The sequence below is a fragment of the Notamacropus eugenii genome, chromosome 1 (genome assembly GCF_028372415.1).
Source record: "Notamacropus eugenii isolate mMacEug1 chromosome 1, mMacEug1.pri_v2, whole genome shotgun sequence".
Taxonomy (NCBI): domain Eukaryota; kingdom Metazoa; phylum Chordata; class Mammalia; order Diprotodontia; family Macropodidae; genus Notamacropus; species Notamacropus eugenii.
In genome coordinates, this window is record NC_092872.1 from 10,135,418 (window position 1) to 10,150,222 (window position 14,805).

At 48.0% G+C, this 14,805-nt stretch overlaps 1 protein-coding gene and 1 long non-coding RNA gene across 2 annotated transcripts in view; one reads left to right on the forward strand and one right to left on the reverse strand.

Moving 5' to 3' along the window:
* The first annotated feature begins 3,181 nt into the window (after positions 1–3,181).
* Positions 3,182–8,941, forward strand: LOC140533385 (uncharacterized). Its single transcript, XR_011976903.1, has 3 exons — positions 3,182–3,419; positions 6,607–6,665; positions 8,677–8,941. It is a non-coding gene; the product is annotated as an uncharacterized lncRNA (long non-coding RNA).
* WNT3A (Wnt family member 3A) overlaps positions 6,567–14,805 on the reverse strand; it is a 94,709-nt gene continuing 86,470 nt past the window's right edge. The window contains exon 4 of the mRNA XM_072653037.1: positions 6,567–12,492. Within this exon, the coding sequence (XP_072509138.1) occupies positions 12,013–12,492 (480 nt within the window). The 3' untranslated portion in view covers positions 6,567–12,012. The remainder of the gene's footprint in view (positions 12,493–14,805) is intronic.

Consider the following 14,805-nt stretch of genomic DNA (forward strand, 5'->3'; position numbering starts at 1 on the left):
TCCGCAGGTGTGTGTGTGTGTGTGTGTGTGTGTGTGTATGTGTGTGTGTGTGTGTGTGTGTGTGTGTGTGCATGTGTGTGAAGGGATGGGGCAGAAATAAACCATGTCATTGTAATTACATGATAATGTTACATTGTTATTTCATGTTATAGTGTTTTTATAAGGTTGCATCATATATATATATAACATGTTATGCGATATATTATTTCATATTGTATCATATCATATTTGTAGAATTAGAATTCTCTTTGGAGTGGGCATTGGAGAATATCCAGAGGAAGGAGACTAGGCTAGTATAAGAGCTACTCTGTGGTCTTTGTGCCACATTTGGTTGGGGTCTGTTTAGCCTGGAGATGCTCATGGAAGAGGGGTTGGACTTGTCCTCCTTGTTCCCAGAGGACAATGAGAAGTCACAAGTGGAAGTTGCCAAGAGGCATCTTTAGGTTTGAGGGAAGGAAGGAAGGGAGGAAAAAAAGGAAGAAAAAGGAAAGGAAGAATAGAAGGAAGGAAGGAATGGGCAAGTAGGGAGGGAAGGAAGGAAGGGGAAGAGAGGAAGGAAAGAAAGAAGGAAGGAGGGATAGAAGGAAGAAGGGAAAGAAGGAATGAAGGAAGGGCTTTCTAACAAACAGTGAGAGCTGCCCAGAAGTGGCATGGGCTGAAGGTGAGCTCCTCCCCATGATAGTCTTCAAGTCAAGGTTGGAGAACCACTTGTTGGCATGTTTCCTGGCAGGGGCAGGGAGTGGGGTGGGAGAGGAAGTGCAGATTCTTATTCTAGTATGGAGTGTAGTAGAGCAAGGGTGGGGAACCTGGGCCTTCGAGGTCACCTATGACACTCTAGGTCCTCAAGTGCAGCCCTTTGATAGAATAGGGCCACACTTGAAAACCTAGAGGGCCACACATGGCCTCAAGGTCCCAAGTTCCCCACCTCTGTTAACCAGAACAAGGTCTCTTAACCTTTTTTTTGTGTCACAGGTCCCTTTGGCCGTTTGGTGAAACCCTTGGATCCCTTCCAGAATAATGTTTTAGAATGCATAGTTTACAATACACAGGGTTGATTACAAAGGAAGCCAATTTTTTTGAAATGAAATTGTAATTTTTTTCCCAACTAAGTTCATGGGCCCCCTGAAATTTCTCCATGGACCCTTTGTGGGGAGGGACATCCATAGACTCAGGTTAAAATCCCCTGGCCTAGATAGTTATCGATGAGGTTTCTAACTCTGAAATTTGGAAATTCTGTTCATGAAGAGTACTGGGGAGGAAGATGAAGAGAAGCAGATTTTTTTTTCTTTTACTGAAATAAGAAAACACTTAAAAAACAAACAAACAATTAGAATTGTCCAAAAATGGACTGGGATTAAGTTGCCCATTATTGGAAGTATTCAGATGGAGGTGGAATGAGTTCTCTGCACCAATGTTATGGAAGGGCTTTCTGCCAAGATCCAGGTTGGACTAAGGCTGCTGTCAGCTCTTGGACTGTGGGATTTCACAGTGTGGACACTTCTTTTATGTCTCTCTCTGTATGTGTTTGTGCTCACACCGGTGCCTACAATTGTACATGGGCAGTCATATAGGAAGATGAAAAATTCACCTAGCCCATCTCTGTCTTCTCTGGCTGTCCTTCATCTCCCAGAAATCTGGAGCATGAGAGGGCTTTGGAAGAGGGAGGGGGAGGCTGTTCAAATTTCTCCACGGATTGATCGCCTGTCCACTGAGTCTTCTGGGCAGTCACCCAGACAGCGGAGGAAAACACTTCTCAATGATACCCTTGGCTTTCCACAAATCTTTCCTCCAACCTGCCTCCATCATTCCCATCTTACCCCTCCCAGGTTGTGACTGCTCCTGTGTAAATGGTGGATTATTTACGAGTGCGGAGGAATGGACACATATTTGGGTCAGTCAGTCAGTGAGGAAACATGTAAGTGATCACTGTGTATGTCAGGTACTGTGCCAAGCACTGATGATACAAAGAAAGGCAAATAGCACAAGCCCTATGCACGCAACTGTATGTGAATGTCCTGCATGTTTCTTGGTACATGTGCACAATGCACTTTCATGGACTAGTGCTTTACCCATGTGCGTGTATGTTTGTGTGTCTGCGTGCGTATTTTGTAGCGTATCGGAATATACCTGTATGTTTGTCTACATGTTCACATAGGCATGTTTTATGAATGCGTGAGCATATCTGTGTGGGAGTGGAGATTAGGAGGAGGCAGCCTCTGGGCCTGAATTGGATGTTTCCAACCAGGAAGAGTAGGGGAGGCTGGCCCAGTCCCATTGTCTGCCCTTTCCCCGTGCCCCCCTCCCAGCCCGTCTCCTCTTGCCCGGTGGGGCAGAGCCCCCAGCTGGGATAATAGTGTGATTGAGATTGAGAGTGTTGGGGGCCCACTCGGCTGGGGGGAGCAGGGCACATTGTGCTGTCGGTGAATGAGGCCAGAGGGGGCCAGTGCCCTGGCCCTGGGGGGACCGGCCGGGCCCTTCTCCCAGCTCGCCAGGGCCTCGGGGGTTTTGTTCCCCTTTTCTTAAGCGCCGGGGCTGCCCGCTGGGGCCTTAAAGGAATCTGATGATCCCCGCGCCGGTGGCCAATCCGCCCAGAGAATGGGCGTAGGCAATAATGATGGCATTGTGCCCGCAGCCGCCAGGGGCCGGGGGCCAGCCTGTCCGGCCTTCCCTGGGGCTTTGTCCCCTTAACCCTTTCAATAGAGCCCCAAACCACAGCCCTCCCTCTCTCGGCCCTAATCCCCGCCGGGGCCCTTCTCTTGGCCTGGCTGGCTGGCTCACTCCCTCCCAGGGCTCTCGGGCTCTGCCCTTCTGCAGGCGATTTATCTCCCCCCGGCCCCCTCCCTGCAGTGCCCCCCACCCCCCACTCCCGTCCCCCTGCCGAGGAGAGCTCTCCAATTAAAGGGCTCCTTGTTAATCATTAGAGAAAACACACTATTAAATCAGGCCCCGCCACTGAGGAGGGGTAGAGATTATTTCTTTTTTTCTCTCTTCAGCTTCCCCTCCCCCTAGGCCTGGCCCCCAGGAGGCCAACTGGCTTGCAAATGGACAACTGGAGTCTGCCCTGACTCCTGCTTGTACTTACTCTGGAGCTGAGGTGGGGCTTGAGCTCTGGGGCCTGCAATTGGTCTGGCTGGACCCTCCCCTCCTGACCAGCTGATTTCTGTCTGCGGGAGGATGTGGTGCCCTAGAAAGGACACTGCAGTCACAGGATGTGCAGTCACAGGATGACTTTCCAGTTCCCTACTGTGAGACCTTGGGCAAGTCACTTTTCTAGGCCTCTGTAATTCTTCTCCTGACTCTCGGCTCACAAGAGGTCCAGATCAGGGCAGAGAACAGTAGTAGGGACGAGGGAGTTTAGAGGGGGCCTGATCTCCGGCCCATCCAAGAGAAAAGGCTCTTCTCCCAGCTTGGGTACAAGGGTGAGCAACGGGGACCCAGAAAGGGAGTGGGATCCATACCAATAGTGCCCTCATTGACCTCTCTCCGCAGAGCCCCACCCTCATCTCTCCAGATCAGGGGCAGAGTTAGGGTTCCAATTATCTCTCTCCACTCTGTCCGTCTTGGATCCTAAGAAGAGACCTAGAATTAGGTCAGGTTGGTGAGTAGATTTTCTTCTTCTAGACATGGGGAGCCTAAGAAGATTGGGGGAGATCCCCCACAAGCTCTTCTGTCTGTCCTTTATCCCACCCTGGGCTGTGCAGGGGCTATGGGGGGATAGCCATTTCATTCATCTATGCCCCCTTTCTCCCTCCACCTCCTCCACACTTCCAGCCTCTCTTCCAAGGCCTTGCCAGCTGGCTTCAGGACAGGAGGCTGGAAATTCAGACTGTTACTCTGCTGCTTTCTGAGGGGGAGATGAACCTGAAGAGAGGAAGGAAAGGGGAGACTGAAGGGAGGGGCAGAGGCAGTTACCAGTGTCTCTCTTTATATTTTTTCCATTGGAAAGGGCACTGAATCAGGGTCAAGAGATCATTCATCCATTTATTCATTCACTTATTCATTCATTCAACAAATATCATGTTCCATGCTATAATGCAGCACTTGCAGCTACTTTTTAAAAAGTCCCTTCCAGATCTAACGGCCTCTAATTCTATTAGGGTAGATAGCCAAGTAGGACAGAAAAAAAGTATCTCCAATGATCTTTCCAAGAGGAAATCAAGGTTAGATTCCAAGACTTGGGTCTCATGTGTGGGAGGCATTTGATTCTCTGCTAGCCATGACTCATTGACCCTTAGTCCTCCTCTTAAACCCCCTTAATCCCAATCACTCCTCCCCTCACCCACCTTGGGGGCCCTTTCTCCATAAAGCCTTCTCTGAACCCCCCAGAGTACCAGGTCGGTGAACCACCCTGCTAATCCATCATCCTGAACCAATTGGGCGGTCTAACATGCTTGTCCAAGACTATTTGAGGCCCTTCACGGTACTTGTTAACAAGGCATTCAAGGCCCTCAACCATCTGTCTCCAACATGCCTTCCCATACCTCCTCCTCCAACATATACTTGAGCCAAAATCAACTGCTGCTTGTACCTGCTCATCTGGTGCTTCCCTGATTCTGGGACTTTGTTCACTACATTCCTATATACCTCCTGAAAATGCCTTTTCCTCCTGGTGAAATCCTGCCAGTTTCTCAAGACCCAGTTGGATGCTCTCTCCTCTGGAACGCTTTCTCTGAGTCTCCTAGCTAGAAATGATCTTTCCTTCTTCAGACTTTTACAATTTATTACAAGAAACATGTATTAACACGCTGCCACTGCGGGCAGAACCTGGGTCCAGCTTCCCTGCTCCAGGCCAGAGAGTGGAGGTAATAAAGGCTTTGTGGTTAATTGACTGACATAGTTCCAAGTTCATCAATGTACAGGAATAAAAAACATCTGTCCCTTCAATGGTTAGGTAGGGTCCCTTCCACCACCAAGTCTCTAGGAGTGACTTTGATTAGAATGACTTCACCTGGATTTCTTCCTTTCAATTCCAGTGACTCTCCAAGCCATGCCCACTCATTTAGACATTTGTTCACAACCTGTATTCCCTATCTTCCTGCTTCTGTGTGTGAATATAGTTTCTTTTTGTCTCTCTCTTCCCCTGCTCCCCATTTAGACTCTCCCCCATGCCTAGAATAGTCTCCCTCTCCACCTCGACCTCTTGGAATTCCGGACTTTTTTCCCCTTAAGGTTCAGCTCAGATGAAGGTATTTCCTGATTTTTGACCTGCCCACATCCCTAATTAATCTGGTTTACTTGGTATACATTTTATATTTACTTATCTCTCCCCACAGAGTGTAAGTTCCCTGAGGGCAGAGACTGTTCTCATTTTTGTCTTAGTATCTCCAGCGTCTATGCTCCTTGACTTGAATAAAAACTGGGGGCTTCCCAGCATCAGACATTGAACCTTCTTCTCTAGTTGTAGACCTTTGAACAAATCATTTCTTCTTTTCTGTAGGATGGTGGTTAGGGAGGAGGGAGTGGACAGAGATGCCAGAATGAAATTCTCTCTAAGGTCCTTTCCATCTCTAAATCTTTTGATCCTAAGAGACTTACAGACAAGGTTCACTGGTTTGGGAGTCAGAGAATCCCTATTCTAATTCTTTCTCTTTGACTTTGGGCAAATCGCTTAATCTCTCTGGGCCTGGTTTCTTCCTCTGTAAAATGCGAGCCTTGATCTAGATCAGAGGTGTCAAAGCTGCCCAGCCTCTAGTTGCCTGAACCAGATTAAAATGTCACTGGGAAATGTTTAACAACATACATTATTTTAAATGTAAAATATATTTTAATGATTAAAAATTTTAAATACATTAAAAATTTAAAAATACAACATAGATAATGTTAATTTGTGCTTCTCAAAGCCAATATATAGCCCAGGAATGTTTCTATTTGAGTAAGATCTACTGAACTAGACAATCTCTAAAGATCTCCCTCCGCCATACTCCTTATTTACTGGACTTCAGCACCACGCCTCAGCTGCCAATCTCATCCTGTAACCCTTCAGGACCTGGGGCCTTCTCAACCTGGAACATCTCTCTGTCATACAGGTCTCCCATGCGTGAATTCCTCCATTTGTTTTGTGGGGGTGGGGTGGAACAGGCCAATCAACTTTACTCTCTTCCCAGCTGTGATTCTGACTGTCCAGACTTCAATCCCATGCTTCCCGCTGATTCCTTCACCTTTATACCTATCCTACCCTTGACCTCCTCAGTTTCATTGTAAAGACTTCTTGGGAGCAGACACTTTCTTTTTTCTCGAAATTGTATCTTCAGAGCTCATCCACAATACTTGGCCCATAGGAAACCCTTAATAAATGCTTGCTGCCTGCCTGTCTGCCTCTGGATCAAATTCCTATGATCCATACTCTACTTTTGCCGCTTATTAGCACTAGTACCTTAAGGAAATAGTTTCTGTCTGTCAGCCTATGTCTCTTCTTCTGTAAAGAAAAAAAAAAAGAGGATTTGACTAGATGATGCCCAAAGACCTCCCCATCTCTAAATATCCTATGACTTGGAATTCAGTTGTGTGGGGAACGGATTCCTAGATTTGACCTTCAAACCTGGAATAAGGAGCAGGGACGAAGTTAATGATTGATCATTAACACATTTTTTTATTATCATTATAAAGTTAACACATCTAACAACTTGCTGCGGCCTCAAGAGACCCAATCCATCACCGATGTCCAGGTGGGTGAGCGGTGGTGGTGGGAAAACACTTGGAAGATGGGGAGGCCTTTCCCCTTTCGCTTGGTTCCCCACCACCTTCTGCAAATATAGACTCTCCCTAATACAGAAGACACTTGTCTGTCAAATAAATAATATTTGTAAAAACAAAAAGCCACAAATAGAAGGAATGACTAATGGGTACAGAAACCAGGGGATACCAGGTTGAATGAGTCAGACGGGTTAGGGGAAAATGAGAGAACATAGCACTTTTTAGACATAAGGAAAGAGCAGTGGATAGAGCCCAATTCACAACAACGGCTTGTCTGTTCTGGGAGAGACTTTGGTGTAAAGAGCCCTGGGCTAGGAGTCAGGAGATATGGGTCCAAAACCTGGCTCTACCACTGACTGGCTATGTGACCTAGGCAATACTCTTCCCCACTTTGTGACTCAGTTTCTTCTTTTGTAAAATGAGGGTATTGGACCAGATGACCTCTGAGGTCCCTTCTCAGCTCTGACATTTGTTAAGTGCAGTGTCATGAAAAGAAAAATAGACTTGGAATCAGGGGATACTGGGTTGGAACCCCAGTTTGGCCACTTAATGTGTGAAAAAATCAATTCTCCCTCTGATCTTTAGTTTCCTCATCTATTAATTGGGGATGATAATCTTTGCTCCACCCACTTGAGGGGTTGGTTGTTGTGAGGAAAGTCCTTGGCAAACCTTAAAGTGCTATCATAATAGAAATTATTGTAGTCTGTAATGTAAGAAAAGGGAGGATACAGAGGATTCTCTGGGAGGTTGGGACCTGGACAATTGAGATGGAATGGGGGGAACGAGGCCCTGGGGAGAGATAACAGCAACGCCTGTGTTGGCCAGGTCTAGGACTTCCTGTCACCCAGTAGAAACTAACAAAGTCCTGGCTGGAGTCAAGGGAAACCACATCAGTTTTGTGTCTCCTTGTGAGTTTTAGGGAAGGGACAATGAAGAGTATGGGTGAGACAAGGCCACCTTTAGGCCTGGAGACCACCCTTTAAAATCTAGGCCAATGGAACAGAAGATCTTGGGGCCCAAAGCTCCCAGGGAAAGGAGAGACATGGCCAAACCAAGACAAGAGGCTGGGGATGTAGAGGGTGCCTAAAAGTCCTCCCTCCAAAAGAGGGACTCCTTTATGTGAAGGAGCACTCACCAGAAAGGGAAGCTTGGCAGATCTCTTATTTCTCATCAAGAATCCTGGCCAGCTCTGCCATCTTAGCCAAACTATTCGGCATATAAATACACAGTCTTATGGAATCTCAGAGTTGAAAAGGACCTCAGAGGTAATATTGTCTAGCTGGTCTCCCATCTATAACAATCCTGATGTGGGCATCCCTACCTCTGCTTGCAGATTTCCAGGGGTATGAAGCTCACTACTTCCCTTAGGTATCGCATTGCACTTGGGGCCACCCCAACATTGATTTGGCATGAGCCAGCAGGAGAGAAACACATCTTCAATTACTAAAGATATTTTCTCCTCCAAGTCTCATCTTACATCCCACCACCAGCCCCAAGAAACCCAAAGGGGCAAAGATGAAGCTCCCCATATCATAGAGGGCCAGGTCACATAGTGATGCATAAGGTATTGGGATAATTCACAGGGCTCTTCTGGCTTCCCATGGTCTTAGACCCCTGGAGATAATTAAGGCCAGGAGCTGAACTGAGTAGGAAAATGTACAAGATTCAGAATCCTTGGACTTGGAGAAGGCCCTAAGGAAGACTCTTCTGCAATCTTGATATCAGATGTGGGAACCTAGTCTACCTTGCCCCATGTATTTTCTACATTGGTTCCCCAGGGACCATGCCCTACTCAGTGGCAGGGGCCCCCTCCTCTGCTATGATGTCAGATTCCAAAGGTTCAGGCATGGGGGTATAGAATGAATGGGCTTGATCTTTCTGTCCCCCATTGGGGGTGGGCAAACAGCTAAGAACCACAGAGGTTGGGGGCTTAGAAACCTACTCTCAGCCTCTTCTCAGCTGTTGTTGTCTTCTGTCACACAGAGAAGTGAGCCAAGGATCAGAAGCATCACCAAGGCCCAGAAGGCCCTACCTTCTCCCAGAAGTTCTCTCAGGTGACATCCAGGGACACCTTGAACATTGGCTGTCACATTCCAGGGAGATCCTGGACTGAGGCTCCTGCAGCCTTGGGAAATGAACGCACAACTTCACATTTCTTTTTTTTCTTTTAAAAATTTCCTAAAGCTAAGTCTAAAACAATTTCTTTCATAGAAAGAAAAGAAAAAAATAAATTTTGTCTGTTTGTTTAGCTCCAGTGTACGGTGGATATAGCAGCATTTAAAAGAAAAGTTTAACATAAGAAAGGAAGAGGAATTTCTGTCTCCTTCCCTCCATCACCTACAAATTTTTCTCTTTGCAAACTGCATGTCTCCTACCGGTCCCACCCTAACCCCCATCCCTGACCATGGAGGGCCGGGGTCCCAGCTAGAGAGCTGGCAGTCAGAAGGACCAGGTTCACATTTATCAATGATGGGAATTTAAGGGCAAAGGGGAAATCCAGGGGGAAACTGAGGCCTTGAAGGAGAGACCTAATTTGGCATTAGCTCCACTTTCCAGATGAAGAACAAGGGAGGGAGATGTCACTCAAATCACCCACACACCAGATGGTTTTGCCCCCAGCCTCTGCCTGGTCAGGTTGAGGTTCCAGGGAATTTGTTTCAAGGCCAGGATCAAAGTAGAGAAGGAAGAGAAAAAATGAAAGAGCTGGGGCATCTCTACATGTACACACAAGCACACCCAAATGCTTCCTCCCCTTCCCCCAGGATCCATGATAGGCTTGACTTTCAGACTATCCCACTGAGCCTAGTGACATCTTCAAGAGAGAAAATGGAAGTGGTAAGAGATGAGTGGACGCATGGAGGAAATACTGCAGGAATGGGAGGTGAGAACAACTCTATCTCAGAGGTTCTAGCTTGGTGCGCTTCATGCTGAGTGCAGCCCACCAAGTTGTTTTAGGGGATAGGAAGAGGAGGGGAGACTCTCCCTCCCACCGAATCTGCCTTTAATGAGGATGATTAAATTTCTGAATTGGAAGGCGATTGCGTGGCCCTACGTTAATGATTTTGGGGCAGATACTCAATTGGCCAAGATCCCTCACTCCTATCTTTGGAGGTGGCACTGTGAAAATTGGAGAAAAATACCTGGGGCAGGGAAGGTGGAAAGATCATAAAGGACAAGGGAAATGTTTTAGGTAGCCATGGAATGAGTGGGTATAGGGTCCTCAGGGTTGGAGTACAGAGAAAGTTACAATAGGATAAACCATCTCCTCAACCCTATCAACTGTGGTAGTCACTTGTGGGTCATATTCTTTTGGGGAAAGGAGGGACTGGGCCAACCCTAGGGGTTCAATTTCCATTTGTTTGTAGAAGAAGAGGGATATAGAGACATCTCTTGGCTCTTGGGGTGGTCAGTAAAGACCTAAGAAGTCAGAATTTCACATTCCAGAAAGACCTGATAGAAATCTTGCTCTGATGGGCATGCTCCAATCTTGGAACCCATTCCTGCCCTGTTTCTGCCCCAGTGACCACAGAAGAAAGCTCCCTCTACCTCCCTAAATGGCAAACAGACCATGGAAGGTAACCAGAAGGCACATATGTATACGTGAATTTATACACACTGTACGTTCTGGTGGGAATGAATAGGATGTAGTTCTATGAACCAGCTGGTATGACTCCTTGCTTAGCTGAGGATGACCATAAGTCTCTAGACTCGTGGTGATGCTTTGAGCTAGTCTGAATGTGGCTGAAAGTTTGTGGTTTCTTCTGGTACTCCCAGTGGAGGGCTGGGGTTGATTGGGATCCCAGATGGTCCACAATTCCATCAAATCTTGCTTTGGAATGACAGCATCTCAGAGTTGGGCTCTTACAGCTGGGAAGTGCCTCAGAGGGCATCTGGTCCAGCACTGACTTGAACATTTTCTTTACAATATCCCCAACAAACGACCCCTCCCAGCTTTGACTTCAGGACATCCAGCGTTTCTGAACTCTTTCTCCCAACTGTTCCAAAAGATACTGACATCTTCATCCCAGCCCAAACCTCTTGCCTGCTCATAGAGTACCAGAGTTGGAAGAGACATTCCAAGTCATCTGGCTCATATCTGAAAAGACAAGTAATCATCAATTGGAGACTTCCACTGAGGTAGGCCTTCCCCTTTTGGACAGTTCTAATGATTAGGAAATTATCCTTTATATTGAGGTGAAAGTTGCCTTTCTTGCAACTCTCCTCCCCACATTCCCTCTTCTGTCCCCCTATCCCCACGTGCTCCTAATTCCGAACTCTGGAGACAAGCAAAACAAACTGGAAAGGGATGACTTTGTGGACATGGACCTTGGGCAGAAACAACCTTCCGGGTATCACTTTCCACCACCCCCACCCCCAGCCTGCAGAATAGAAATCCTATTCCTGAGCCCTTGGGAACTTTGATCACATCAGAGATGGAGGGATGGAAACCATAGTAACAAGAGATCAGGGCAAACTTCTTCTCTGGGAAAGTCCCCCAGGATCCTTCCTGTCCCTTCCCTGTTGGCCATTTACCCCCGTAGTAGACTAGTCCACCAAGACCTCTGCTTTCTTTTTTTTCTTTCCCCCACCTCCCAAGGAAATGAGGCAATTGTGATAAAATGGAGAGGACACTGGATTTTGAGTTAGAGGGCCCAGGTTCAAGTTCTGACTTCTACTACTTACTAGCTGTGTGACTTTGAGCAAGTCACTTCCTTTCTCTGGCCTCAGTTTCCTCCTCTGTAAAATGAGGGGGGTCGGTCTGGATGATCTCTCAGGTCCCTTCCAAGCTCTAAATCCTATGATCCTACTTTTTCCTATGAAGGATCCTATAATATCAGGACCTCACGTTTGTGTAATTTTATACTTTCAGTGTGACACCACCTCTCAGTGCTCCCAGGCAGCTCTCTAAGACTCTAAGTTACAGATGAGTTGATGATCTGCACCAGTGGAGGGGAGTTTCCACACCGGTCCAGATGACACCGCACCCCCACCCCCACCAACAAGAACAAAAATTCTTTCCGGAGTGCCCTCGTGCCTGATTTGATTATACAGAGAGTGTGGCCCCACAAAGCAGCTGCTTGACAGAGTCTGAAGACTTGGGTCTGACGCCCAGCTCTGTCCCTTACTGCGGGTGTGACCCTCCCCTCCCTGGGCCTCAGTTTCCCCTTCTGTAAAATGAGGTTGTTGGACTGAATGGCGTCGGAAGTCCGTCCGTCTCTAAATCCTACGCCCTCTTGGTCTTGGGGGCCCTCGGGTGGGGCGGGGCGGGAGGGAGGACACAGCCCTCCGCAGCCCCCTGCTCCCCGCGCCTGGCCAGCTCTATTTGCACGTGTGCACGTCGTAGACCCGGGTGCACTCCTGGCAGCTGACGTAGCAGCACCAGTGAAAGACACAGTGGCACTTCTCCCGGCGCTTCTCCGTCCTGGTGTTGTGGCCGCGGCCACAGCAGAGCAGGTCGCAGCCGTCGATGCCGTGCGAGGTGACATTGCACGCGCGGTCCCTGGTGCCGAAGGAGCCCGTCTCCGGGTTGGGTTCGCAGAAGTTGGGCGAGCTCTCGTAGTAGACCAGGTCCCGATCGGTGGGGGCCTTGAAGTAATTGTAGCGGGGCCGCAGCGTCTCCACCCAGCCCCGGGACTCCCGGTGCTTCTCCACCACCATCTCCGAGGCGCTGTCGTATTTGTCCTTCAGGTAGTCGCCCACCGCCCGGAAGTCGGGCTGGGACCACCAGCAGGTCTTCACCTCGCAGCTGCCCGACAGCCCGTGGCATTTGCACTTCAGGTGCATGTGGTCAATGATGGCCTGGAAGGGGAGGAAGGGAGGACATCCGAGTCAGCCCGACTCTACGTGTGTTGTGTGTGTGTTGTGTGTGTGTGTGTGGGGGGGAGCAGAGGAGACATGGCATGTTGGGACGGAGAGCTAGAGACCATAGGGTCATAGATTTGAAGCTGGAAGTGGCCCGAGAGACCCATGGATCCAACCCCCTCAGCTTTCAGAAGAGTAAACTGAGGTCCGGAGTGAAGTGATTGACAAGTAGTAAATGGAAGAGTGAGGGTCCGAACCCGAGGTGACTGGCTCTAGTCAAGCCTCTTTCTGTCTCTGCCTTAATTATGTTGGTGGTGGCGAGGCAGAATGATCCTAGCATCTCAGCCTTGGAATGGGTACTGTCTCTACAAGGAAAGTTGTGGGTGTTTGAGACCTTCAGACCAATGGAAAGAGGGGTGGGCATGGCGTTAGAATATGTAAATCCTGGCTCTATCACACTAGCTGTATTACCAGACCCCTACCTTGGGCCTCAGTTTTCTCCCTTGTCAAAGGAAGGGGCTGCACCAGCTAGGACGACCTCTCTAGCTGTCATCCATCTTTCTCTTCCAATTCTTTTTCTCCCTTGACTGTCCATGGTCTCCACACTCTGCCTGGCCCCCTATTCCAGGGGCAGAGCTTCTGGGCAGTGTGAACATTTTTTCTTATGTCTGACCACAATCCCTGCTGTTTTATTTTAAGCCCCTTCTCTGGGCCTGCAGGGACTTGGATCTTCCCTCTCCTCTTCTCTTGGCTCATCCATTGCTGCCTACGGACATATTCAGTTTTTCCCTTTCTTTCTCTTGATATTCCCTGAAGCTATTGCTGTATCCTCATCCTGGAGCTCACCACTGGGCTCTTAGAAAGTGCTGTTTCTATTTGCTGCCTCTCTGTCTTTGAAAGGCACTCACCTCTCAGCCCCTTTCTTCCCCTTCTGGAGACACCTCAGAATCACCCTTGACTCTTCCTTCTCTCACCACACAAGCTGTCACCAAGTCCTGTTGATTTCAACCCTGCAGCATCTTCTAGATCCCTCTCTTCCTCTCGCCGCTTCCTCTGGCCCCTGTACTATTGCCACAGCCCTTCAACGGTCTCTCCCCATTTGGTCAGTCCTGCACATAACTGCCAGGTGAATCTATGTAAAGCACAACAGCCATCTCTGATTAGAAATCTTTTGAGGTTCTCAGCTTTCTAAAGGATAAAGTCTAAACTTCTTATCTTGGCATTCAAGGTCCCAGTCTGGTCTTGACTAATTTTTTCGGTCTCTTCCTTCATATACTCTATGATCTAGTCAAACTGGGTAACTCACAGGGATCACAGACTTAAGAGTTAGAAAGTACCTCAAAGCAGCTAATCGTCTCTCCTCTGCTCCCTCCCCCCATTTTACAGATGAGCAAACTGAGACCCAGAGATTTGTCAGAAGTTCTATAGGCAGTAGAAGACCCAAGATTTGAACCGAGGCCCTCTCAACTCCCAATCCATCATTCTTGCGCCTTCTGTCACCCTGCCTTTACAACAGTTCATAAACACACTCAGCCTTTTCTGCCTCTGTAACTTTGCCTAGGCAGCTTCCAGGGTGTACATTGCTCTGCACATCCTTTAACTTCAGGCCCAACTCATGCTGTGGCATCATGGTAGAATATAATGAGCATTATATTTGGAGTCAGAAGACCAGGTTCAGATCCTGGCTCAGCCACTTGCTGGTTTATGTGATGGTGGGAAAAACACTTACCTCTATAAAATGTGAGGCACAGGGGAGGGAGCTGGAGTCAATTGTTGCTAAGGTCCCATTCAGTTATAAGTCCTGTGATTACCTACCTGGGCCTTACTTTCCTTTTCTATGAAATTAGGTTCAGCAGAAAGGGTTCATGATTTGAAATCAGAGGACTAGGGTGGTGGCAAACCCCAGCTCTGTCACTTAATTTTATTTTACCTCATTTATAAAGTGGACAGCAGGGATGATTAGACTCCATGACCTCTATGGTCCCATTTCAGCTCTAACTCAATGACCTTATGAACCTACACTTGGATGGAGGATTGTTTCCCTTCCAGGGTGCATCTTGGCACTCCTTTACTGGATTATAGCTCCTGGACAGTGAGATGGTGCTTTGTTTCACCTTCCTACATTCCCCAGGGCCCAGTAGTTTATACACAGGCACTTAATAATTGTTTGTTGAATTGGGCACCTGTTCCTGCTCCGTTAGGACAGAGAGGACATGGGAGGAGGGGACAGCCTCTTCTGGAAAGTTATCACTGAGTACTTCAGTCCATGGGGTTCCCTCCTTCCCCTAAACTCCCATGACCCTATGTCTA